General features: G+C 38.7%; 1 protein-coding gene across 4 annotated transcripts in view; it reads left to right on the forward strand.

The window, feature by feature from the left end:
• The first annotated feature begins 3724 nt into the window (after positions 1–3724).
• The window catches only part of nfic (nuclear factor I/C), a 28889-nt gene continuing 7130 nt past the window's right edge, over positions 3725–25483 (forward strand). For 2 of the 4 annotated variants that reach the window (XM_026146267.2, XM_080292158.1), the window contains exons 1-8: positions 3725–4099; positions 15758–15928; positions 16344–16520; positions 18656–18839; positions 19910–19984; positions 20399–20473; positions 21524–21656; positions 24648–24769. In XM_026146267.2, the coding sequence (XP_026002052.1) occupies positions 3875–4099; positions 15758–15928; positions 16344–16520; positions 18656–18839; positions 19910–19984; positions 20399–20473; positions 21524–21656; positions 24648–24769 (1162 nt within the window). In that variant the 5' untranslated portion in view covers positions 3725–3874. Of the gene's footprint in view, positions 4100–6622; positions 7003–15757; positions 15929–16343; positions 16521–18655; positions 18840–19909; positions 19985–20398; positions 20474–21523; positions 21657–24647; positions 24770–25483 lie in introns of those variants that run through there. The other 2 variants (XM_026146268.2, XM_080292159.1) reach the window with 2 other exon arrangements.

The following is a 25483-nucleotide window of genomic DNA, read 5'->3' on the forward strand; positions in this document are numbered from 1 at the left end:
TGTTGCGGTTTGTACTTTGAGGGAGTCATCCAGGATTTCTACATGTTTATAGCTTACCTGACATTTACAGAAAAAAAGTGCTGATAGTAGCTGTCCAACATGCTGGACTAAAACTGAGGTTCTGGGCGCTGAAAGTCCAGCTGAGCGGTCTTAAAGCAGATAATGAATTCCCCAACATCTGTCCCCTGGATGCTAAGAGAGGCATTAGATAGCCTTCCTAAACACAGCTCCAGAAGGTTAGATGGAGAGTGTGCCCACTAAAAAGCACAGCTGCTTTGATTTACAGTGAAAAGGTAAACACTGCCCTCTAGCAGCAACACAAACACACAAAAAAGATAGGGGGGCATAAAAGACGTACAGCAAGAAAAGATACTGGGCATCAAGTGTGATACTGGGCAGACAATTAAGTCCAATCATACCCATTTGCAATTCTGTGCCTGCTCACTCTGCAGTCATGCAGATCCAGCCTGCGGCCAAAACATCTCATTTTGTCTGCTGACTCCATGAAATTATAAACTGCTAGGGATTATGCAAAGATTACCTTTCCTCTCTGCTTTGTGTTACTACTATTCATATTTCAGCACTATGACCAACTTTTAAGTTGCGCATGTAAAAAGACCTTCAGGCAGAGAGTTTATGCATCTGTGTGAGTGAACATGTATGCCTCCAGCAGGGGGCACTATGCAGATTGCAGTAAGCTGAGTCAGCAACTACTCTTTTTTTTTTTTCTAGGACACACTCATGTATAATGATACCTGTTTGGTCCAATAGGGAAGATCAGTTATTTAAACACAAAGCAGATCCTAACGTGGATGCTGTTTGAAGCTTACAGAGTCTCTACTGACAACTGAAGACAATTCTAAAAGGAATTTGTCTTCGACTGTTGGCGCATATCAATCATAATTTCCTTGGAGATTAATAAAATATTCTGTTTCTGATTCTGAATAATAAGGCAAAAAAACATGAAAAATAGGAAAGTGAGAGCAAACATTGTCAAAGAACATATTAGAAAAAGATTATAGTAAAGCTACAAGAGAAAAGAATATAAAATCTGCAAAGAATATTTTAAATATGCTTTAAATTATGTAGTTCAACAGTTTGTAAAGTGATGACGAAAATAAGAACCATGAAATATGCATAAGATGTGCAAAGACAACACTTCACAAAAATATGTGTTATTGTGATGTACTAAAATGTATGAATACATTTCAGCAGTACAGGGTATTATGAGTATAGGAGTATAAGATGCTATAGATCGGCATAATATTTCATAGTGTTGCAGTTTTACAGTTTACAAAGTGATGTCTCACCATGTGTTACCATAGATGAGACTCAGTAGACTCAAAGAGGATCAAAATGCATGTATCCATTATAGACAGCTGCATAGAACTCTGAGTCCTATACATAAGCTGTCTGTTTCCTTCTTGTAATGTACACAACAGTCTGGCCATTAGAGTAGCCAGTAATTACTGGTCATATACCCCATGTAATAAATATATATATATCTACAAGTCTGCACGGTTTAAAATGTTACGACATTTTAACCTTCATTCCTCAGCCTTACTCTAACCCATGTATGCATGAAGTGTGGGAGAAAACCAGAGAACACACATAGGCATGGGGAGAACATACAAACTCCACACAGAAAGGCCTCAGTCAGCCAGAGGATTCAAATCCAACACACTGGCTTCTTCAAAAATTTGCCCTGCTGTTGATTCAAATGATTGCTTGGGATTATCTTTAGTTGCCACTATCTGAGCTCACCTTGTGTCATATGGTTTGGAGATGGAACTAATGCTGTTTCACTCTCTCTGAGTGATGGGTTTCATGGTGTTCATTTGTGCTGGGTTATGATGATGATGGATATGTTTCGCATCTGACCCTGGGTCCCTGTATTTAACTTCTGTTCATACCTAAACTTGTTAGTTGCATTTTGTTTTAACAACTTATTTGCCTCACTTCACTTCCTCTCCATCTCCTTTCTTTCTTTTCTTTACTGATAACACAGTTTGCTTCCCTGACGAGTCGCATTGTCAGTCACCTAGATAAAATATATTAGTTGTGTTGTAAAAGGTCAGCCTAAACAGTTTTCTCTCATTTGTAAGGAGCAAAAATATTATCAGAGAGCCAGTCACCCAGCCAATTTGTGTTGGGCAATTTATTTATGATACCACTTACTCAAATAAAAAACTGCAAACCACAAACCAACTTTTCATTGCAGGCTTCCAAGGTCACCTCCCAGCCCACGTTTTGTGCTTAGAGGTAGCTTCATAAAGATAAAACCTTTAGAGATCCAAGTTTTAAGGGTTACGTTATAACAGGGAACCTGGAAGAAGAACCCGAATGCTGACGAAACAGGCAAACCACATGATGTGGCATGATGTGCATGACACATTTCTAATTTTCCTGACCATTTAGAGCACCTTACACAAGAAGCCAGACTAATTGGTAACAAATTAACCTAACATGCATTCCTTTGGACTGTGGGAGGAAACCAGAGGAAACTGGAGAAAACCCATGCGGACACAGGAAGAGCCTAAGAGGGCTAGGATCCACAACTGTTCTGCAAACCAGCAAAATGTCTCTTTAAAGGCAGTTACATGCCTCTAAGTTTATTTATGTAAATTCATGTATCCATCACATAATACATATTTGGATAATTATTAAAGAATGTAAAAGAAACATTAATTCATGTGTGCAACAAATGTGTTGTAAACTTGAGAAATATGCATGTTAGTGGAAGTTTAGCATTAGTGCTTTCTATGATAAATTGCATTCATGACTGAATGAATGAGCTGAAATCATTATGCATTCTTTAAAAAAAAATACATGAAAGATGCTTTGAATTAATAATAAAGATAAAAGGAATACTTTATTCATCCCACTTTGGGAAATGCTTTGGTTTTGCTGTTAGTGGTTATTCAGTTCACACAGACTGCTTAATGTGAAGTTATAGATTGATTATTAATGACTGGTCCGTATTGTTGCTCATCCAGAAAGGCACACTGTCGGGACCCAGATGGGAAATCTGACATCTGGTGACCAGCAGCAGATCTATCAGTACTTTGATGCTTTCTATATGTATATCTCCTCAGTCTACATACAGATTCCACAAAGTAACACGTTACTATGTGCATTATTACTAATTTATTATTTTTAGTGAATGCTAAACAAAGCCAAACATTAACAGGAATAAAATATGGCACGTTGTACCAAAAGATTCCGATTTTTTTTTGGGGTTTTTTTTTGCGTTTTTTAGTACCGGCAATAGATTGACTGAATCCATAGAGGTCAAAACATAAGATACCATGCCACAGACACGAGAGCCTTGTCTGATCACAGTTAAATCTTCACAAGCTTACATTGTTACCACTGTTTATGTAGTTTAATTGGAACTGTCGAACAGCAGGAACAGCAGATGGATTCATTAATTGTTCAGCTTTTAATTTAATAATAAAATCACAGCTCTGGTCTCAAAACACTGCATTTCACTTTATGGAGTGTATCCCAAGGAAAAAACTAAGACAAATGAAGCTCAAACCTTGGCAGAAAGTGAATATTTAGACTTTATGAAGCAAAGGATTTCTGACTACTGTAGATGAAGGCTCACCCTTAATTCTCTCTAAGGACTGAATCTGCTCATCTACGATCTTAGAAAAAGGGTGAAGAGACATGAACACAAAGCAGTCAAACAAAGTGAGAAAGGAAAAAGTGAAAAAAAAAAACTAAAGGAAGGAATAAAACGTTTCACAGTTTCAGGAAGAAGAGCTAATATGAGGAAGACAGAAGCGAGGAGAACGCTGAACAGAAGACAGGTGGAAGGTTAATGTAACACTGGTCTGTTCTGCCGCAGCCTTCCAGGCGGTGTGTGTGTATGTGTATGTGTGCGTGCGCGCGCGCGCGTGTGGTGGGGGGGTTATTGCCGTGGAGCCCGAAGCTTGACGCGGGACGTTTCTGGTCTCGAGCACCGCGGTTATACTCCAGCTGGCACGCGCACAATGGTAGACATGAATATGGAATGGTAACGAACGACAGCGCGAGATGGGCAGGCACTGATATCAGCTTTAACTTTCCCCGGTGGCGGCTCAGCTTCGACATGGTAGGACAAAACCTGTTCCGGTACAACAATGTAGCAGTGTGTCCCTTCCAACCCTTCCCACTGGTGTGCTGTTTCGTGTTTTCCGAAAAAGACGCAATGCGAGGAGTTGACTGAGTAACGCAGGCTACGCAGCTGAAAGTGGAGCAGAAAGCGGTGCGATAGTTCCGTCCTAATGTCAGCAAGCCTGCGTCTGTATTTCTCATTTTTTCTTTTAGTTTGTTTCAGCATTTGAACACGGTCCGATCCCTGGCGTTTTCCTGGAGAGATTCTGCCCGCTAAATCACATTCAAAATATGGCAAAATAAATTGTCCTGCGCATGACAACAAATATACACGCAGTCAAAACATAAGTGGGAACAAGGTTGAACTGTCAGGGCCCATCCTTAAATTCGGCACACATATGATACACGTTAAAGCCCACCCTTCAATAAAATCTTAACTTTGCCTGTCGGGTTGCCCTTTTATCCAGCTGACGTTTTCCATCAAACGCTGAGTGCAAGGCGGAAGCCAGCAGCAATTACGATTATGAAAGTGGAAATTTCGTTGCCGTAAAGCTCTTTCTGAGTATTTTATGCGCACCGAATTTGCCAAAAATGTATTTAGACACGAAATGATTTCATGTTACACACGGAATGTTAGTTAGGCCAGCGATAAAACAAAAACTATTTTAACTGTTGTAATTTTGAATGAAGTTTTGAACGTGGCGTATTAGCGTTACACAAGCTTCTTCCCACAGGCTATGGGTTCCGGGCCCTGACTTCGACCGATTAAGCGGAAAATATGCCCTGCTGTGTGCGTATCAGGTGTGGAGTAGGGGGTGAAAGTTGTTGAGCTAGGGGCTTTGTTGAAGCGCGTGCAGCAGCAGGCCCTCCGCCACCGCTCCACTCGTCACGCGGGACGGTGGAAGGCCAAGTTGAAGTTCAGCTCAAGCCTCCTCCTCCGCCTCCTCCTCTCGGCTGTGGATGTGTGGATGTTTCTGGGCATTTGTGTTAGTCAGCAGAAAATGGCCGCAGTTAGAGCCAGCGGGCTGAGTTAGAATGACAGGCCGACAGAGGGCCTCCTGCCCCGGCTTACAGCCCAGTCAGAGAGCTGCCTGAAAGAGGGAGAAAAAATACAGTTAGTGGAGGCAGTCCTCCTGAACCACATCAGTTGGAAACACTCAAAGAGTCATGTTCAACTTGCAAAGTGAGCAAACATCCGAGAATCCGCTCAAGAGTAGAAAAGAGTCAGATGCTGCCCCTCATCAGTCCCTCTAAATGCGGTACATGACCCAGAGGAATGTCTGCCTGAGGAAAAGCTTTAGCCTATTCAACCGACTGAGATGGCATGCCCCTGCTCACACAGTACACGACTCTTGTGTCTTGGGACTTTATGTGAAGGTATTCACATCTTGTAAATCCAGTGTTGAAAACGACTACTGTAAACTGTGTACCACACGAATAAAACCAGTCCTTATGAGCTAACTATATTTAAATATCAAAAGTAAGTATTCTGTGTAGAAAAGGAAGTACATGCGTGTTATACAAATATATCATGAAAGTACAAATGTATGATTATAGGCTATAAGTGGAACTTATTGTTGGTTGAATGTGTATATAAAACATTTGTAAATACCCTGACTTATAATTATGACTATCAATACAATTCAATATAAAGTACTTAGTAATTGCAGGAAATATGGGATACAGTTTAATTGTAGGCACAACAATGCTATCACATGCCATTCTCTTGCATGCCAGCTCTGCCACCATTATTGTGTCTCATTGTGGAAAAATGGACAATAACATTGTAATGTGCTTTGTTTAACCACTAAGGTTAAAAGGTGCTATGTGCAGACCAGTGCAACATTTAAAGCCGAATGGAACAGAAATAGGTTTATCTACCCTGAGAGTACTCAGTCTTGCTGCCACAGTTTGGAAAGTTTGGTCAACAGTCACCTTAGAGGGTCGAGTGAAGCCAAACAAACTTATTCTGAGTAATCACTTTTACTGTGATGAAATATTTCCAAGTGTCCACAGGACAGGATGACTCACATGGTTTGAGAAGCAGGAAAATACTGTGAAACACATGCTGTGCCTGTTGATGATATTGCTGAACACCTATTAAGGTGATGGGGTACGTTGCAGAAGGTTCTGGGTGCACGTGGTTGGATTACTAACACATTAATAGGACACTTATCGGTGTTGGTGTCTCTAATTGACCATTTGCCTGTATATCGCGGAACCATTGTGCCGATTTGTGGATGAGATATCCAATTATAATATAAACCTTGGTCAGGTTTTTAATGCTTCCCATTTCACTAGAATGCAGTCGGTCAGGACTTTGAACACCTTGAATCCATGATTTTTAAGACTGCAGGACGGAGGTGCAGCTGTTATTGAGATAAAGTGCTGTGCGCGTTATAGGGCAGCTGGGCAGTGAGAGCGCAGCTGCAGCTTTAAGCTCATAGTTTGGGATGGGCTGAATTCACAACGTCATTTCAGCGCTCTGTCTTTTATTCTTCGCCCCCTCATCTCCTTCTCTCTCTAAATGACACAACTCCCATGTTCCGTTAAACCTCTGGCCATATTTTCCGAACAACTTTCTTTTTCCCCCCCGCGGGACATTTTTCCGGGGCCGAAACTTTTCTGGCGTGTGATCGTTTCTGGAGTTGACACAGCAGTCGTTCGCTCTCATATGTGGATTCTTTGGAAAAGCCCATTTTAACAGCCCAGGAAATGCAGCGTTTTCTCCCGCCCAGAGGGATCGTTGCTTAACTGAATCCCGACATGGAAGAACATACAGATATCTCCAAAAACAAATAAGTACGCTATGAGGATTTAAATGTTTATGTTAACGCACAGCCTGCTGTGATTCAGCTCCATCTCGTCAAAATGATGTTTTCGTCCCTCTCGCTGTCTCAGGTAAAACTACACCACAGTTGTTACACTTCAGCTGTTAAAGGAAAGCTTTCCCACTTTGAAAGGAAGCTTTAGTCTAGACAGCCTTTGTTGATTTGACAGTCCTGGTTATATGTGCCCTAACTCTGTTTGGTGACTGACATCTTCAATCAAACAGTGTCGCAATATAAATTCGTGCTTGATCAAAAGCAGGCACATATGCGAAGGCTGAAACAAATCCTGCAGACTGCAGCAAACCTGCTGATCAGGGGCTGGAATTAACATGGAGTTTGTAGCTGGAATGCATTGAAGTTACTGGTTAACAGACTTCAGTTTCTCTACAGTAACTTTTTGAGATTTGTCTGCCTACATGTACTTGTGTGTGCATCTGCAAGTGTGTATCTGTGTTCAAGTGTTTTCCCAGTATCTGTGGACAAGAGTAGTTTACATATCAGTGGTGTCATTTCTGGAAAAAACCCCTTTTTAACAACAAAGTTAAAAAATCGTATTTTAATTGCTGCTTCCTGATTCTTAGTGTTTTCCATATTTTTCACATTTGCATCTTCCAGATTATCAAAGATAACTTGAGTAAATACACAATGCATTTTTTAAACAAGGATTTCATTTATTAAACAAACAGAGTTATCCTAATCTATCTGGGTTTGTGTGAAAGACAAATTGTGTCCTAAATCTAATAACTGGTTGTGGCACCTTTTGAAGCAATGAGTGCGAAGGTTTTTCAGTATGAACGTCCTGTTTAAACTCCCAAAGCATCGTAATCAGGTTTGATTCTGGACTTTGACTAGACAACTTCAAAACCTTCATTTTTTTCATCTTTTTTGAGCTGTTCACAGGTGGGCTTGTTGATGTGTTTTGGATTATTCTCCTGCTGCAAAACCCAAACACAGTTGAGCTTCAGCGCACAAACCTACACCATGTCTGACCACGGTATGATGTTGTTTTTATGAAATGCCGTGTTAGTTTTATGGCAGATGTAATAGGAATCAAACTTTCCCTGAAGTTCAGCATTTGTCCCATCAGTCCACAGAATATTTACCCAAAGGTCTTGGAGATCAGCAGGATGTTTTTTGTGGTTTTTTTCCATGTTCAATCTTTAGAAATGGCTTTGCAACTCTTTCTAGACTATTAGATGTCAAGGACTTCGTTTCCCATCTGTTTGTTTAGATTATGCCATGATGTGTTGGTATTTGAGCTCTTTTAGCCTACTACACTTTTTCAGAAAGGATCTATTTAAGTGACTTATTGATTCAGCAGGTCTGGAAGAATCAGCCCTGAGTGTGGTTAGTGAAATTGAACTTAGCTTTCCGAAAAAAGAAAAAAAAAATTAAAAGATTAATCACAGATAACCTCAGTTAAGGTCAGGTTTCGTGATAAGAAATGTAAGTAAGAAAGAGACTTGACAAAAATGGCATGGAAGAGTTTCAAGGGGAAATCCACTGCTGACCAAAAAGAGCACAAAGACTCATCTCACATTTGACAAAAACCTTGATGATCCCCAAGACCTTTGGAAAACTATTTGGCATAAAACTAACAGCCTTTCATAAAAAGAACCTCATATCAGCACAAGCCTGTTGGTATGGTGATGGTAGTATTATGGCCTTTGGTTGCTTTGCTGCTTGCTGCAGTTGATGAAACCGCAAATTCTGCTCTCTACCAGAAATCCATGAAGGAGTAGTTCAAGCCTTAAAACTCAGGCTAGTTCACTTCTGAATGCTGCCACAACCACTTACTAGGTTTAGGGGGCAATTACTTTTTTGTATAGCACAGGTTTGGATAACTTTTTTGTTTAATAAATGAAAAATTTTATTTACTCAGGTTATCTTTGTCTAATATTCAAATTTGTTTGATGATGTGAAATATGTGACTGTGACAAATATGCAAAAACAAAAGGAATCAGGAAGGATTGTGATACTTTTTTACATAGCATCTTTCTAGTTTTACTGACCAGTCAATGCACTCTACAAACGCAGGAGGTTTTTTTAACTCTTCAAAAATGCTATATTTCCATAAAGCTGCACTGTCTAATGCTGCCTGCTATGTGTGGAAATCAGACAGAGATTCAGTTTTATTTTATTTACATAGCACTAAAAACAGTGCTATGTACTAAAGGTACTTAGTATTGCCAGGTAAAGATCCTACAAAAGTAAAGAGAAAACACCAACAGTAACACAACCCCCTATGAACAAGCACTTAGTGAAAGTGGGAAGAAAAATCTCCCTTTTAAGAGTAAGAAACTACTGCCAGAACCCTGCTCAGGGAAGAGCAGCCAACTGCCATGGCCGGTTGGAAGGGGAAGAAGACAGGACAAAAGATACAGTGTGGAAGAGATCCAGAGATTAATAATAACTAATGATTAAATACAAAGTGGCTTAAAAACGAATAGTGCGTGTCAAAAGAAGAAGAAACACTCAGTGCATCATGGCAACACACCCAGTATCCCTAACTATATGCTTTAACAAAAAGGAAAGTTTTAAGCCTAATCTTACAAGTATAGAGGTTATCTGAGGGTCCTCGAAGCTGAAGGCTCTGCCTCCCATTCTACTTTTAAATACTCTAGGAACCACAAGTAAGCCTGCAGTCCGAGAGTGAAGTGCTCTCATGGGGTGATATGGTACAATGACGTCGTTAAGATGAGATACAATCTAATTATTCAAGACCTTGTATATGAGGAGAATGATTTCAAATTTAATTTCAGATTTAACAGTAAAACTATGGAACAATGCAACTATTGGAGAAATATGAAGAAATACACAACTTTTCCAGCCTTATAATAACGAATTCCAATAATCCAGCCTCGGTAAGCATGTTTTTCAGTTTTATAGATAGTTTCAAGAATTTCTGAGATGACAGGAAGGTAGGAGATTAGCCTAGAGTTTGCCAAGGCAGCTGGGTTAAGTGATGGATTAAGTTTTTATAATTTTTTTAACTCATAATATGAATTCATTTTTATTTCTTGCAAACAGCCAACATTAAGTTAAATTATTACAATACGTCATAAGCTGTTCAGTAGGGCTTACAACAAAATCATTTAGAAAACTGCAAATTCGTCATTCTAGGTTGTAGACAGCATAGTAGTGATGTCATCAATCATGCTACACATAAAATGGAAATTGTTAATTAAGCTCAGAGTATCCAACCCTGAAGGTAAAACATCCAAGGAAACTAACCCAATTTTTGTTTAGTCAACTAACTGCATCCAACTAACACAGTACATTTACATAAGAACATCATACCAACAGTCAAAGATGGTGGTGGTAGTGTGTCGGTCTGGGGTTGCTTTGCTTCTTCACGACTTAAACGACTTGCTGTACTTGATGAAACCGTAAATTCTACTCTCTACAAGGAAATCTTGAAGGAACAGCCATTAGTTCAGGCCCTGATCGTCAAGCACAATTATGCAGCAGAACAATGATCCAAAACACACACACCAGCAAGTTCACTTCTAAGTTGCTCAAAAAGCAAAATGAAATGGAGTGAAAATAAAGTGGCCTAGTCAAAGTCCAGGCTTAAATCAGATTGAGATGGTATTAGCCTAAGCGGGCCTTTCGTACTGGAAAACCGTCTAATGTGCCTGAATTAAAACACTTGACCCACTCGTCTTTGCAGAAGAAGAGTGGGTCAAATTCTTCCATAGTGATGTGGAAGAGTTATTGCGAGTAATTGCAATGCTTATTTGCAGTTTTTGTTATCAAGGGTGACATAGCTAGTTATTAGGTTTAGTGGGTAATTATTATTATTTTGCATGGGGCCATGTAGGTTTACATAACTTTTGTTTTGTTTGTCAATTCAATAATAATTTTAAAACTGCCTTTCAAATTTAATATCCATCACATCAGAAACTCTGACTTCACCAACAAGGTCCAGAAACTTACACTGGATCTGGATGAAACCATAGTGTCCTTTGATGTGGTCTCACTCTTTACTTGCATACCTACAACTGAGGTAGTGGAAACTGTCAGGAAATGACTACAGCAAGACAGCTCCTTAGAAAACAGAACCGGCTTTACCCCCAAACAAATGTGCAAACTGTTAGATCTCGGCCTTACCACAGCATATTTTAAATACAACAAGGGTTTATACAGACAAAAACATGGATGTGTCATGGGCTTCCCACTGTCATCCATTGTAGTCAACCTTCACATGGAGGAAGTAGAAAGTAAAGCTCTTGGTTCTTTCAAAAGGACAGCACCAAGCCACTGCCCAAGAAGTTGAATCCTTCACTGCTCGCATCAACTCAGTGGATAAAAACATAAAGTTCACCAGGGAAGAGACAAAGGTCATAGTTTGCCATTTCTGGACTGTGCTGTGCGCAGAAGGGAAAGAAAAGAACACACATGTAAAGAAAGCTCTTAAAACATTTGGTTATCCTAAATGGACTTTCATCAAATCAGCAAAGATGAACTGGGAAGAAGGTCGCACACCAACTAGGGAGAATCAGAAGGACAAACAGAACAACATGGTCATCCCTTATGTAGCAGGTTTATCAGAGAAACTCAGGAGAATTTTCTACAAGCATGACCTCCTAAGCTACTTCATACAAAAACTGGTTCATCCTGAGGACAAAACTGCAGTACAGTGAGGAGAAACCAAACAGCCACTCCATACACGCATGGCAAAACATAGAAGAGCCACCTTGGCAGGACAAGACTGAGCTTTACACCTGCATCTAAAGGTTAAAGGTCACTTATTCGAGGATGCCAATGTTCACATTTTGGATAGAGGAGACAGTCGGTTTGAAAGAGGAGTGAAAGAAGCCATCTCTGTCCACTGTGAACGACCATCCTTGAACAGAGGGGGTGGCTAAGGACACAAACTGTCTGCCACCTACAATCCAGTTTTGAGATCCCTTCTCAGGCGCCACTCACATCTCACAAGTTCTCACAATGGTTTCACCTGAAACCTCTGCTAATAATAACCCACACCCTTTTTGACACCTTGACTCATGTGATCAATAGTTGGTCTAATGACCCTCTTAAGGGAAACTCCCACTAGGTTTTAAATACCTGTGACTCGGCACCATTTGGTTTTAGAACTGAAGAAGCTTCTTAGATGGGAGGTGAAACGTCTTCAAGAAACTTAAAGTCCAGTCGCCATTCTTTCCAAACTCCTTAGATTACCATGACCTGGATGATTGAGAACTTACATGGACATGGAATAATGTAACTTTTGTCAAATTAATGTGAGCTTGAATGTGTCCAAAATCCCATGGACCTAACAATAAATTAGAATTTAATAATAGCAATAACTTTGCAACTTTGTGTTGTCTTTGAGCAAACTGGATTAACTACAGCAAACCATTTGGCTCGCTAGAAGACCATGTGAACCAACTGTGGTAGGAATGTAGGAAAGCCTTGGTATCAAGGTATCACTGAGAACTTTCACAGACATGATACCTTGGTATCAAGTCACTTTGCTATACAAAAAAGGCAAAAAAAGGATAAAATGATTTATACAAACTACAGTCAAGGTGAAATGTAGACTCAGTTATAAAAGTGCAAAAATATCTGCCTTATAGGCAAAGCAGGAGGCAGACAACAAAGACATTTTCTCTAAGTACTGAAGTAAATCAATTAAATCACAACACAGCTCTTTGTGAGCGCACAAAATCCTCAACATATTCCCTTTTAAAAAAAAATGTTTTGATTGGTGTCATGCTTTGAAATGAGCCGCACCAGATTAAATGACCTCTTTTTAGTTTCAAAGAGACATGCTGGTACTGTGCAAACTGTGCACATTAGGGTCAACTGCTTAGTGTTCTCCTCAGTCATGCTGGTTACTACGATTGGACTAAACTACTGTGAATTAGACAATTAAACTGAGCTTGCACTGCAGTAACTTATTGGCAGTGGTGGTGTTTAAGTCTTTTATGATCAAATTGTAGGAATTAATGTATCAGCAGAATTCAGCTGGGTGGACGCAGTGACCTTGCTGCCAGCCCTGGACCCCCAAGATCTGACCATATTGTTGATGCTGTATAGTTATAAAGGCCTAATACTCACTGAGTACTTGGTTGAGACGTTGCTGGCAAAGACACCAGTACGAAGTTTCTTGTAATTGGTCACCAGGTTTACAGACATCCTAGGAGGGATTTTAACTGACTCCACTTTATAGAATCTCTCTAAATCTTTCAGGTTTCTTGGCTGCTGCTTGGAAATTTGAAACTTCAGCTTCCTCCACAGATTTTCTATAGGACTGAGGTGTAGAGACAGGCTATGCCTGGCCGAGGTATGACTTTAGTGTGCTTCATCTTTAGCCTTTTGTGTGTTTTTGGTCATTGTCAAGACTGGTCCATGACCTTAACTGTTCTGGCTGAGGGAAGAAGGTTCTCGTCCGAAAATCTATAGTACATGGTCCTGTTCAAAGGTCTCTCCCGCTGGTCTTCTCGTACTCTTAGCACAAAAATGGTTAGTGTTCCTCGGGTCATGCTTAGCATTTCTCTTCCTCTAAAAGTGGCGGGTCACGTTAAGGTCAGAAAGTTCGATTTTGGTTTTATCTGACTGCAGTGCTTTCTTCCATGCCTGATGATCATCCTCACCCATGAGGCCAGATCTTCCATGAAACTCCAAATTGAGTGATTTGATATTTTTTCAATTTTCAAAGAATTGCACCAGCAGCTGTCATCTTTTCACCACGTTTCTTGTAGCTCATTCCAGCCTTGTGCACATCAACAGTTTTCTTCCTGATGTCCTTTGACAGCCCTTGTCTTGCTCATAGTGGTGGATCGTTTGGAATGGAAGAAATTGATTCTGTGGACACGTGTGCTTTATTCACATAATGAGTTGAAACTAGGACTGTCTGTTATTGATACAAGGTCTTGAATAATCAGGCCTTATCTTATCTTAAAAACCTTATAGTACCGTATCACCCCTTTAGAGCACTTCTCTCATAGACTGAAGGCTTACTTGTTCCTAGAGTATTTAAAAGTAGAATGGGAGGCAGAGCCTTCAGCTTTCAGGCACCTCTTCTTTGGAACCAGCTCCCAGTTTGGATTTGGGAGACAGACACTATCTCTACTTTTAAGATCAGGCTTCAAACTTTCCTTTTTGCTAAATGATATAGTTCAGGTGACTCTTGAGTCCTCCCGTAGTTATGCTGCAATAGATGTAGGCTGCTGAGGGCTTCCATGAATAATTGAGTTTTTCTTCTTCAGTCACCTTTTTTTCACTCACTGTGTGTTCATACACCTCTCTGCATTTAATTATTAGTTATTAGTAATATCTGGCTCTCTTTCATCGCATGTTTTTGTCCTGTCTTCATCTGCTCACTGTCAGATCCCTGAGGCTGTTTCTGCTGAAGGTTTCTTCCTGTTTAAAGGGAGTTTTTCTTTCCCACAAGGAGCTTGTTGGGGGTTTTCTCTCTTTTTCTTGTATTATTGTAGGGTCGTTATCTTACAGTATAAAGCACTTTGAGGCAAGTGTTGTTGTTATTTGGCGCTATATAAGTAAAATTTAATTGACTGAATGTGGCACACAGACAATCTTTGTCTGGCTAGGTTGTAAGGGAAAAAATGCTTTTTTCACTCAATGATCTGAAACTCAATTTATAATTTTTATTTAACCTCCTAGGACCTGGCGTCCACATATGTGGACATTTGGGTTATTTAGACCAAAATACTCAATTTAGCTCTACAAGGGCCTGATATCCACTTACGAGGACATTATACTGCTACTGTTCTATCGAAATTTTAAATGAATATCCTCATATGTGGCTCTCATTTCTCTTAGAAACAAAAATCAGGTAAAAAAAAAATCTGGTAATTCTTTGTTTTTACATTCATCGGGCCCCAGTCAGCCCAAATATCAAAGAGAAATTTGGAATGAATGGCCACTTTTACCATTGTGTGCCTTCCAAGAGTTACATGGTTACCCCTACAAGTCTGTATTAGTTTAGAGTGAATCGCTTTGAAATGTGTAGATATGGAAAACATTGTTTTTCTAAGTATTTAAATTGAAGTGGAGCTATTATGCTTTTTCCTAAATTGCCATAAATACACTGTTACAATGACACACGGTGTCCCATTATTTTTATTCATTTTTATTTTTGTTAATTATTTTTATTCTGATTACATTCAAAACAGTGGAGCTGTTTCACACAAGTCTCATGCATGCTCTTTTTTGACCCTGTTTTTCCACTGTATCAAGATTTGGAACAGCTACATTGTTCCTGAAAACATCTATTTTTTTACCTTTAAAAAAACATAATTACTGCTCTCTGATACATTGAAAAGAAAGCAGTAAGGCTATTAAAGAAGAATCAGACCTATAGGCTTGGTCATCTGGTACTGGTACTGACATGACTTGAAGAGTGCAGTCTTCTACTGTGAAGTGTGCTGCTTGTGCTCTGGGATATTGCTGTAGGCTGACTGTTGCAATGTACCCAAATGCTACATTCTGTTAATGTGAAAGAGGATCTCTAAACGTTTTAATAGCACGTTTTATATGTCTGGATCTGATACACTTAATTTCTCAGAAAACCATATTCCTTATTTTTTCATATAAAATTAGCTTATATATCATAGAGACTGTTAGTATGTGCGTCTTATCCAGATGTGTAAAATGTCAGTGTTCTGTCTTGCTGCTGATGCACAAGTCAAATCTAAACAATGTAGGCAAAATATTCAAGAAGCAGATTCATTGTTAAGGGTTTCGTTACCAGTATATCGTTAGTATCCAAAGCTACATGTCCTACTCTTTGTGTTTGAGTTTTAGTGGTTTAGTTACTGATTGCTGAGTCTGTACTGTGTGTCTCTATCATCCAGGATGAGTTCCATCCGTTCATTGAGGCTCTGCTACCCCAGGTTCGTGCCTTTGCCTACACGTGGTTTAACCTCCAGGCCAGGAAAAGGAAGTACTTCAAAAAACATGAGAAGAGGATGACTAAAGAAGAAGAGAGAGCTGTCAAAGATGAACTACTTGGGGAGAAGGCAGAGGTGGTATAAGTATATTGGATAACTGAAATAAGCACTACTTTTTTTTATTTTAAAAAGTTTTTTTTTAACTTTTTAAATTCTAATAATTTTAATTCCAAATCACACAACAGTTGCCTCAAGGTGCTTTATATTGTAAGGTAAAGACCCTGCAATAACACAAAGAAAACAGAAAACAAAAATCACAACAATCAGACGACCCCCTATGAGCAAGCACTTACTGGTGACAGTGGGGAGTTTGGGGAGTTTTTAGGACACCCTGATAATAATGAATTACAGTAGTCTGATTTTTATATTTAGCAATCAATGTTTTATATCATACCCATATTATATTGCATCTTCCCCAATTACACTAAGAATATGCTAGAACAAAGCTGACTTATTCAGTTAGAGTTTCTGTTTCTTATTCTGTTCCTAGGTGAAACAGAAGTGGGCCAGTCGTCTTTTGGCTAAGCTAAGAAAGGATATTAGACCTGAATGCAGGGAAGACTTTGTCCTATCAATCACCGGGAAGAAAGCTGCATGTTGTGTCTTATCAAACCCTGACCAGAAAGGCAAAATGAGACGCATAGACTGTCTCCGACAAGCTGACAAGGTAAATTAAAAAGTTGGTTTGTATTTTCTTTTGGCTGGAGAGATAGAAATGCAGATAGTTTTTCTAACCCCAGACTAAAATTGCTGTCAAAGATGTGAAATATCAAGCAGTTTTTAATTAATTAAACTAACTCAGTCTAACTCAGACTAGCAGTGACATCAACTTTGCCGTCGAAGGTAAGTTTATTTACCTACTGTTTGTACTTGTAGCCGGCTTGTTTCTGCCTGAACTGCACAATCGCTGCTGTGAGTGGGTTTAACAGCTGATTTTCCTTGTCTTATGAATGCTATTTTCCATGACTTTTTCATTAAAAAGGTTTTTGTGACAATGCAAGGTTGTATCAGGTTTTTGTTTTTCATGATTTTACATCAAACATGAGGCTAGCAAGAAAAATATATGAACTAACAAAAGTGACCTTCAGCAGAACCAGACTTAGACAGGGAGGTTTGTTTTATGTGTCTCTGTAAAGCACTTTGAATCACCTTGCTGTTGAATTGTGCTATATAAATAAACTTGCCTTGCCTAATTAAAGGAGGTCAAACAACTCACAGCAGCTGAAAATTGGTGGTTAAATATTATAACCTTTCTACTTTTTAAAGATTTCTGATTTTTAGTTAAGAAACTGTCTTATAAATATACCATCACCATACTGTCCGTGCCCCTGAACCCTCTGTTCCACCTCTCCCCGTACGTCCTTAAATTTAGTTACAGCTTTTTCTGTTTATTTTTATATTGTAATGAATTGCATCGCCCGTGTGTACACATTTATCTTTGTGATAGAATAGAATAGAATAGCATAGAATTCAACTTTATTGTCATTGCACATGCACAGGTACAGGGCAACGAAATGCAGTTTGCATCCATCCAGAAGTGCTTTAGTGATATAGATATATTACAATATATATTAGCAATAATATAGATATGTGAGTATATTACAGAAATGGGTCTATTATGGTATGTTATAATGTACACGGTATGAAGTATGTTGTGAATATTCTATAACTATAAGTATGTACAGGCTGTAGTGAGTACAAGCTATGAACAGGCTATGAACAGGATATAAATATGAAAAACTATACAGAATATGAAATAAATAACTTTACAGAAATCTGAGATATACAGCTATACAGAAATGGGAACTATGCAAGTTGTAAACAGTTGTAGGATTAAAAATTATCGAATGTACAGAATGATTATTTACACAGAGCTATACAGTAGTGCAGTTAAGATAAGTGAGATATAATTCCTACAGAGGCTATATAAAGTGCTAGTGGTTGTGAGTGGTGGTTCAGTCCATGTTATTATTGTGTGTTTGAGGGTACAGTTGTCCATTGTGATCATACAAAAGAGGGTTTTCAGGGAATACTGTTAAATGTACAGTTTTTATACCATATATCAGAACAAGATGTTTAGTGGGATTAAAGTGGTGGGTGGGTTCATTTCCATTTTCAAAGAAGCCAGTTGAGTCTAATAACAGATGAAGTCAGAGCAAGTCAATGTGTTAAAAAGTTAGATTGCCAGTTGTTGATCATCATTATTTTAATGGTTGGAAAAGCTAGTGAATTTTTTAGGCTCTGATCTTTAATTGTATTTGTGATCTTCCTGTTCAAACATTGCCTCAAAAAAAGGCCTGAAAGTGGGTTGATGGACCATTTTATATCTTGAAAAGTATTTGATATATGACGCTAAAATCAGAGACAGTCAAGCAAAATAGCGAATCAAAATCATAGCCTTTATGAAACTTGTAATACAATTTTAGTTAACCCTGAAGTTGGCTTAATAAAATTAGGAAATGCTAAATTTATAGCTAACTGTTTGCTTCATTGCCTGTGCCTGTATTGGTTCTCTCTGGGTATTATGGCTTCCTTACACAATCCAAAGACATGCTTGCAAGGTTAATTAGTGAATCTAAATTGGTTACAATTCTGAATCTGTTCGCCCTGTGATAAAATGGGGCTCTGTATGTACCCTGCCTGTCAGTCTCTGATAGTCCGTAACTCTGTGTCTTAAGCGGTCAAGGAAAAGGATGGATGCTTGGCCCATTCAGGGGACCAGTTTCACACTAAACATAGCAAAAGTGAGACTCATGTTTTTAGTCAGACATAAGTGGGGTTTTTTTGCTTTGTTTTTCCAAGGTGTGGAGATTAGACCTGGTGATGGTTATCCTGTTTAAAGGAATCCCACTGGAAAGCACAGATGGTGAACGGCTGGTGAAAGGAGGCCAGTGCTCCAATCCAGTCCTCTGTGTCCAGCCTCGACACATCTCTGTCTCTGTCAAGGAGCTCGACCTCTACCTTGCTTACTATGTGCAAGAGAGAGGTATGCACTACATACTACATACTTCAACATTGCTGTTCATGCTGACTTTCATGTATACATTTAAATATAGTAGACCTCTGGTAATATTAGATAAAATATGAGATTGCTACATGGTGACGATGCATCGTGCATCTTGTTGTAAAGAAGAAAAAAAAACTTCTTTCTTTCAAGATTCTCTGTTCTACATTTCTATTATATCAAAATTTGTTCTTATGATTTCAGGATATCCTGGAAAGTTTAACTTTCCTCACTTTAAAATGCCGTTCTGTATTCTCTATGTGTTAGTTTGGTATTAGTGTCAGAACAGTGTTCATCTGTTAGCCACAGATGTCGAATAATTTGTGTTAAATGCAAACACACGTTAATCATTGTCAGAACCTGTACTGGTGTGAAATTTAACATTAGTCCCCAAATGGGAAAAAAAACCCTTAAATTAACATTTAACATTAAATAGATATGTTCTGCAAGTCTTAAGAGACTTTTTTATGTTGTACTATAATTTAGGACAAATGCTGCACTTTCTAATGTTAAGAAAATAATTATGATAATTGAGTTAGAATAAATTAAAGATTTAATGTATGAATAACAATGCAAAATGGTGACTTTCATTAATAAACAGGTTATAAAAGGTGGATGGTGATCACATGCCTGTTTGCCTGGTGTATTTGAATAAAACTGTTGTGTTGCTAAATAGAAAATGAACATGAGTGATCTTATTTAACACATTGAACAAATCAAGAAAATCTGCCATGAAAATGGTTTTCAGTCACAAAATATGCAGTTAGTATGTTAAAATATGCCCTCTGCTGGTTTTGGATGAGCATGTCAGTTAAGAACAAACAAACAAACAACAAAAAACAATATGCAATACATATCCATTCTGTGTTTTTACTGCATCTTTAAACTTTTTTGAGGATGGAGCTAACAATATTTAAATATGCTTGTTCTTATATTTTCCTATAAGAAAGAATATATTGGCTGACCTACTTTGCTTGTTGAAATTGCTGAAATCTTGTTCTGTTCTCTGCCTCATCCACAAACACTGTCTCACTCTCGCTCTCTCCTTTCAGAGGCCGAGCAGAGCAGCAGTCCCAGTCGCACTGGTGTGGGTTCTGATCAGGAGGACAGTCGAACTGCCACCATGGGTAATGTAAAGTATATTTCTTTATTTTTCTTTAATCTGTTTACATATCTCTATATGTCTCTATCAGGTAATATGATCAGATAAAATAAATATCTTGTACATAAACAGTCTAATTTGCTAGAGCATGGGTTGACTTCTTAGACACAAAGTAACAACAAAGACTGCAGTATTCTGAGCTGTGCCTTGTATTTACAAGTTTTAAATGCTGTTATTAATATTTATTACAAGCGGAAACATGGACCTGTATAAATTAAGAAAACTACCCAATCTATCAGTTATATTTTTGCTTTGGACTGCAAAGACCAAATAAGCTATTTAGGCAATTAAACATCAAGATCCAAAGTGTAATTATATAAATACTACCTTAGTTTATCTATTTTCTTAGTGTGTAACTGCTGCTGTTTTATTTTTGCAGATGGTCCAGAGTTCCAGGAGAGTTTTGTAACATCAGGAGTTTTTAGTGTTACTGAGCTTGTTCAGGTCTCGAGAAGTAAGCCTGCTTTACCATTATGTTTACCTTTACACAGCTACGCTACCTTTGGCAGTGTTCTTACAGAGGCTAGTATTGTCATTGTAACACCAACCCTTCTTTAGCTCTGTCTTGACAGATTTGGTTTAAATATTTGAATTTGAAAAATGTTGAAGGGCATATTATTCTTGGACTAGTTTGAGAATATAAGAACAAAATGCAAGTGCAATTTCAAGTTGTTTTTATGATGTCAATTGAGGCAGCAGTGCAGTTTATTAATCAGAAGGTTGGTGGTTTGAACCCTGACTGCTCCAGTCTGTATACCAAATGTCCTTGGGCAAGGTACTGAACCCCAGGTTGCTTTCTGATGCATTCCTCAGAGTGTGAATGTTCAATAGGAAGCACTTATATGTAGAAGGGTGAGTGAGATATGCTGTATGAAGTGCTTTGAGTGCTCAAGTAAAGTAGAAAAGCACAGCATTTCTAATTTGTTGGCCTTATTTTTTGGTAAGATATGGTAACAACAGGATATCCATATCCGATTTTCACCCTCATTTAGCTGTTTATAGCGCCTTTGTCTCCTGGGGGTGGAGAACATGTCATGGTGGAGTACATCAATCCTATCAGGATAGTTTGATCTCAGGATAAAAGTGGACCCACAGAACAACTCAAGTCATTTCCTCTAAATTGAATTTCTAAACATATGGAATCAAACCACACTGTCTCTTTTATTAACCATGTAAAATATTCAAACAGAAAACATTTACAGCCTTTTGTTTTGTTTTGTTTTTATTCGTGACCTTTAAAAGTAAACTGATCTGGTATGACTGGTGATCTGAACTAAGTGGGGGAGGCCATAGCAAAATCTTAAGTGTTGACTGTGAAAGTCAGTGAATTACATGTACATGATTAACAAAGCTTTCCTTGCTGCTTTGTGAGTAGATATAATGAAATCTAGATAGGAAATTAAAGACTAGTCAATTAGCACAGTATTGGGCTTTGCCACACACTTTGTGTACCTGATATTCTGTTTTAAGTGCGTAACTCATAATCTGTCTTTTTCCCATGTAGCTCCCGTTGTAACAGGAGTAGGGCCTGGTTTCTCTGTGGGGGAGCTCCAGGGTCATCTGGCCTATGATCTCAACCAGTCTGTTAACCAGCCAGTCAGTCTCAGACGATCACTCGCCAGCACCTCATCCAGCGGGTATTTTTACACACACACACACACACACACACACACACACACACACACACACACACACTAGTTTTCATGTCTTACTGAGCACATCTAATTGACATAATGCTTTCCCTAGCCGCTTGCCCTAACCATGAAAAATGAATGCCTAAACATAATTGTAACACTGATACTTAAACCACATTTTGAGCCTCAAAAATGTCTTCAAACCTGCGGGTTTGCATTTTGTCCCCATAAGGGACTGTACAATTTTCTGTCCTCACAAAGATGCCTAAACATGCACACACAAACAGGGTTGTAAATGGAGACTTCAATTTCTGGTGAATGTTCAAGCACATAAAAGGCAAAATGCAAGTGCACATTAAAATATAGGAGAACGAAAACAAATACATAGAAAGATAATAAAGGGACAACCAGGAGGCATGTACTCTGAGAGCATAAGATGGGTCTATGCCTAAAGCTGCTCAGTCAGATTTTTTGACATATAAAGGATGATGCCTATATACTGCACATATACTGTACTGTACTGTACATTTATGTATGCCTGCAGGTAAGGCTGGGCACTGAAAGCCGACTGAAAATTTTCAGAAATATTATCAAAAAGATTGGACCGACTTGCTGAAATATAAGTCTTTTCAACTTTAAAAACTTTTGAATAGAAGGTGGCTGATAAATATTTAGAGCAATTGCACTTCTGCAAGGTAGAGGTTTACACTTACACTGTAAAAGTGTAAGTGATGACAAGTGATGTGTGAGAGTTGTAGGTTTTTGAGGTTTACCTTTTTAATTCTTTGGAAAAAAGATGGAAGTAGGGAATCCATTTGTCCAATAATCCTGTCTATTTTAAAACGGATTCACTGGGAAGGATGAGCAGCCAAGAAATGGTACAGAGACTCATCCCCTGACTGCAGTTACTGTAGGCTCTGATGTCTGTTTGCAGTAAGATTCATGTAAACAGTGCTGTGAGGTATGGCAGGATACCCCTGAGAAAAATACCTCAGTGATCATCTTGTTTAGCCCACTGCTGCTTTAGTTTCCCTGTCCTTGTTTAACCTTTCTAACACTTCAGCCTTTGTTTTATTGGAGAGCAGTTTTCTGAATTGCTCATTTAAATCACATTTAATAGGATAAAGTAGCTTTAAGAATTTATTCAAGCAAAAGTCTTTCTTTAAGGCCATGTTTTGCTCTTTGCTCTCTTACTATTTTCTTACTTTTTTCACTGTAGGTACAGAAACACCTTTAGTCATTGACCCCAATACAAAAATAAACTTTCTATAGTACATTTGTGCCAAAAATAAGATAAAGCTCAGACAAGCCTGTATCTGTGCTGAAGGGTTAATGTTAGGCAGTAATAAATGAGCAACTACCACAGGAAAGACTGGCAGAATTTCTTCTTTGTCACAGTGAAGAATTAGTCAGCTTTTCATTCAGTCGGCCTGGTAAACACACGTCTGTGGCAAACTTTTGATTTCCCCGGCCATATCACACACACATATCTGCACAATTTGCAAGTTTGCTCACTTACAAAGAAGGATTGGAAGAAAATGCTGCAGTCAGATGAAACCAGATTTGACCTCTTTGACATCAGCTCCGCCCGCCATGTTTGGAGGCAGAAAAAGGTTGAATGTGACTCAAAGAACATCATCCGCACAATCAAACACAGAGTTGGCAACATCATAGTTTGGCCTGTTTTTCTGCTAAAGATGATTTCACAATAAAATCTTGGATGAGAACCTCCTTCTCTCAGCCAGGATGTTGATGAGATGAAGCACATTAAGGTGGTGAAAGCTAAAGCTTCCAGTTTCTAAGCAACAGCCAAGAAACCTAAAGGATTTAGAGAGAGTGTGTGAAGAGGAGTAGGCCGAAATCCCTCCTGAGATGTGTGTAAACCTGGTAACCAAATACAAGAAACTTCTTCCTGCATGTAGCAGTAAGAAGTAGCTCAGGAGGTATCTCCTGATAAGACAGTTGGTGCTTCGATCCCTGACTCACCCCAGTGGGCATGCCAAATGTCCTTGGACAAAGTTGCTCTTGCATCCATCGGAGCATGAATGTGTGTGAACGTTAGTTAGTAAGCACTTAAAAGCATAGAAGAAAGTGCTTGTACGATTGGGTGAATGTAGCATTTTGTATAAAGCGCTCTGAGTGCTCTGGAAGAGTAGACACGTGCTATATAAGAATCAGACAATTTACCATTCTTGCTGGTTTACTCATCCACTAAGTACTAAGTCATGTTGTTCTTGAGAATCAAATACTTTTTTCACAATGACGTGAAAATCCGTTCAGAACTTTTATTTAATGTGTTTTCCTGTTTGACGTTCTGTCGCTCTCCATCAGAACAAAACTGTCATAAAAACGAGAAACCGTTCATTTCTTTCTAAGTGGGCAGACTTGCAAATTCAGCAGGAGATGAAAGAATGTGTCCAGTTGAATGTTTTTATTCACTAGGCATCTTAAGTTTGCAACAAGTATTCATTGGAAAATCAATTGCACTTAGGAGGAACATTAAGTGTGCAGTGTGTTATTGTGCGGACTAAAATCAGTATATGGTTGGAAAAGTAAGAAACACCACTTATTCTTTACAGAATTTATCTGACATGATAACAGTACACAATAGTTTACAGAAATGTTTTTTTGATTCTTGCCCTTTTTTGGCTTTATTTAATAATATTAATAATATTTAATAGTGACAGTTGAGACTGACAGGAAAGCAGAGAGAGGGGGGGGGGGAGACATGCAGCAAAGGCCAGAAAGGCCCAGAAATGGTTAAATGAAAATGGGCTGCCAGGGTTGGATTGTAAATGATTTGGGTCTCTGAATGAAACGGGAAACAGTAATGCTGCTAAAAAGCAAGTTGACTTCAGCCCACACACAGGTCCTTATGGCCTCACAGTAATCTTACCTTATGCATTTTAACACTGGACTATGCTTGATCTCCTCACATGGTGCTCAGTGAAACCAGGATCCTAAATGTGTGAGCATCTCTCTATGTGTCTTCAGGAGTAAACGTCATAAGTCTGGCTCTATAGAGGAAGAGGCTGATAGTCCAGGTGGGGAGTATTACCATTCACCTTCCTCACCAGCCAGCAGCTCCAGGAACTGGACTGATGACATGGAAGGAGGTAAGACTACCATATCGACTTTCCTATTTACAGTCATGCTGCTGAACAGATTAGGGCCAGGTTTACTAATACATTGCACCATCACAAACGGGTTTTTGGCATTTAAAAAAATATTGTTGGTAATTATGAAGAGAGCACAGTGACATAATTGAATGCAAGAGGCGGGATTTTTATGCGACTGACTATGTTGTATATCTATTTCTGTGAGGAGAATATTTAAATCAAGTATGTAAACTAATGTACTAACATTTGTGTTAGTACATTTGTGCAATTTACTGCTAATTCATCAAAACTAACAACTAAATCTATTAACTAAAACTAACCTATTTGGGTATTGTGCTCAGATGCTAATTTGCCCTGTTTATTAAATCTGGCCCTAAAGCTTGTGATGCACTTATTTGGATTATTATATTTAAGATTAGCATGTAGGAAAATCCTGTTATTCACCAAAACGATACTAGCTAGTCAGTAGTATAATTAAATAATAATGAATTCATATATTTTATCAGTATTTTTATCAAGAGGCAGGGTCATGAACAGATTCTGGACAGTTGTTATGCATAAGAATAGGATTTGCTTAGGCAGCCTGTATCAGCTGCTGGCTCAGCAGATACCTTCTATACATTGCAATGAAGGGCGCGCTGCATCACTGACTACAAGAAGGACAACACAGTCAGTGTTCAGCCCACTGCATCTCTTGCAGACGAGCTTAAC

This window comes from Astatotilapia calliptera, chromosome 17 (assembly GCF_964374335.1).
Source record: "Astatotilapia calliptera chromosome 17, fAstCal68.1, whole genome shotgun sequence".
NCBI lineage: Eukaryota > Metazoa > Chordata > Actinopteri > Cichliformes > Cichlidae > Astatotilapia > Astatotilapia calliptera.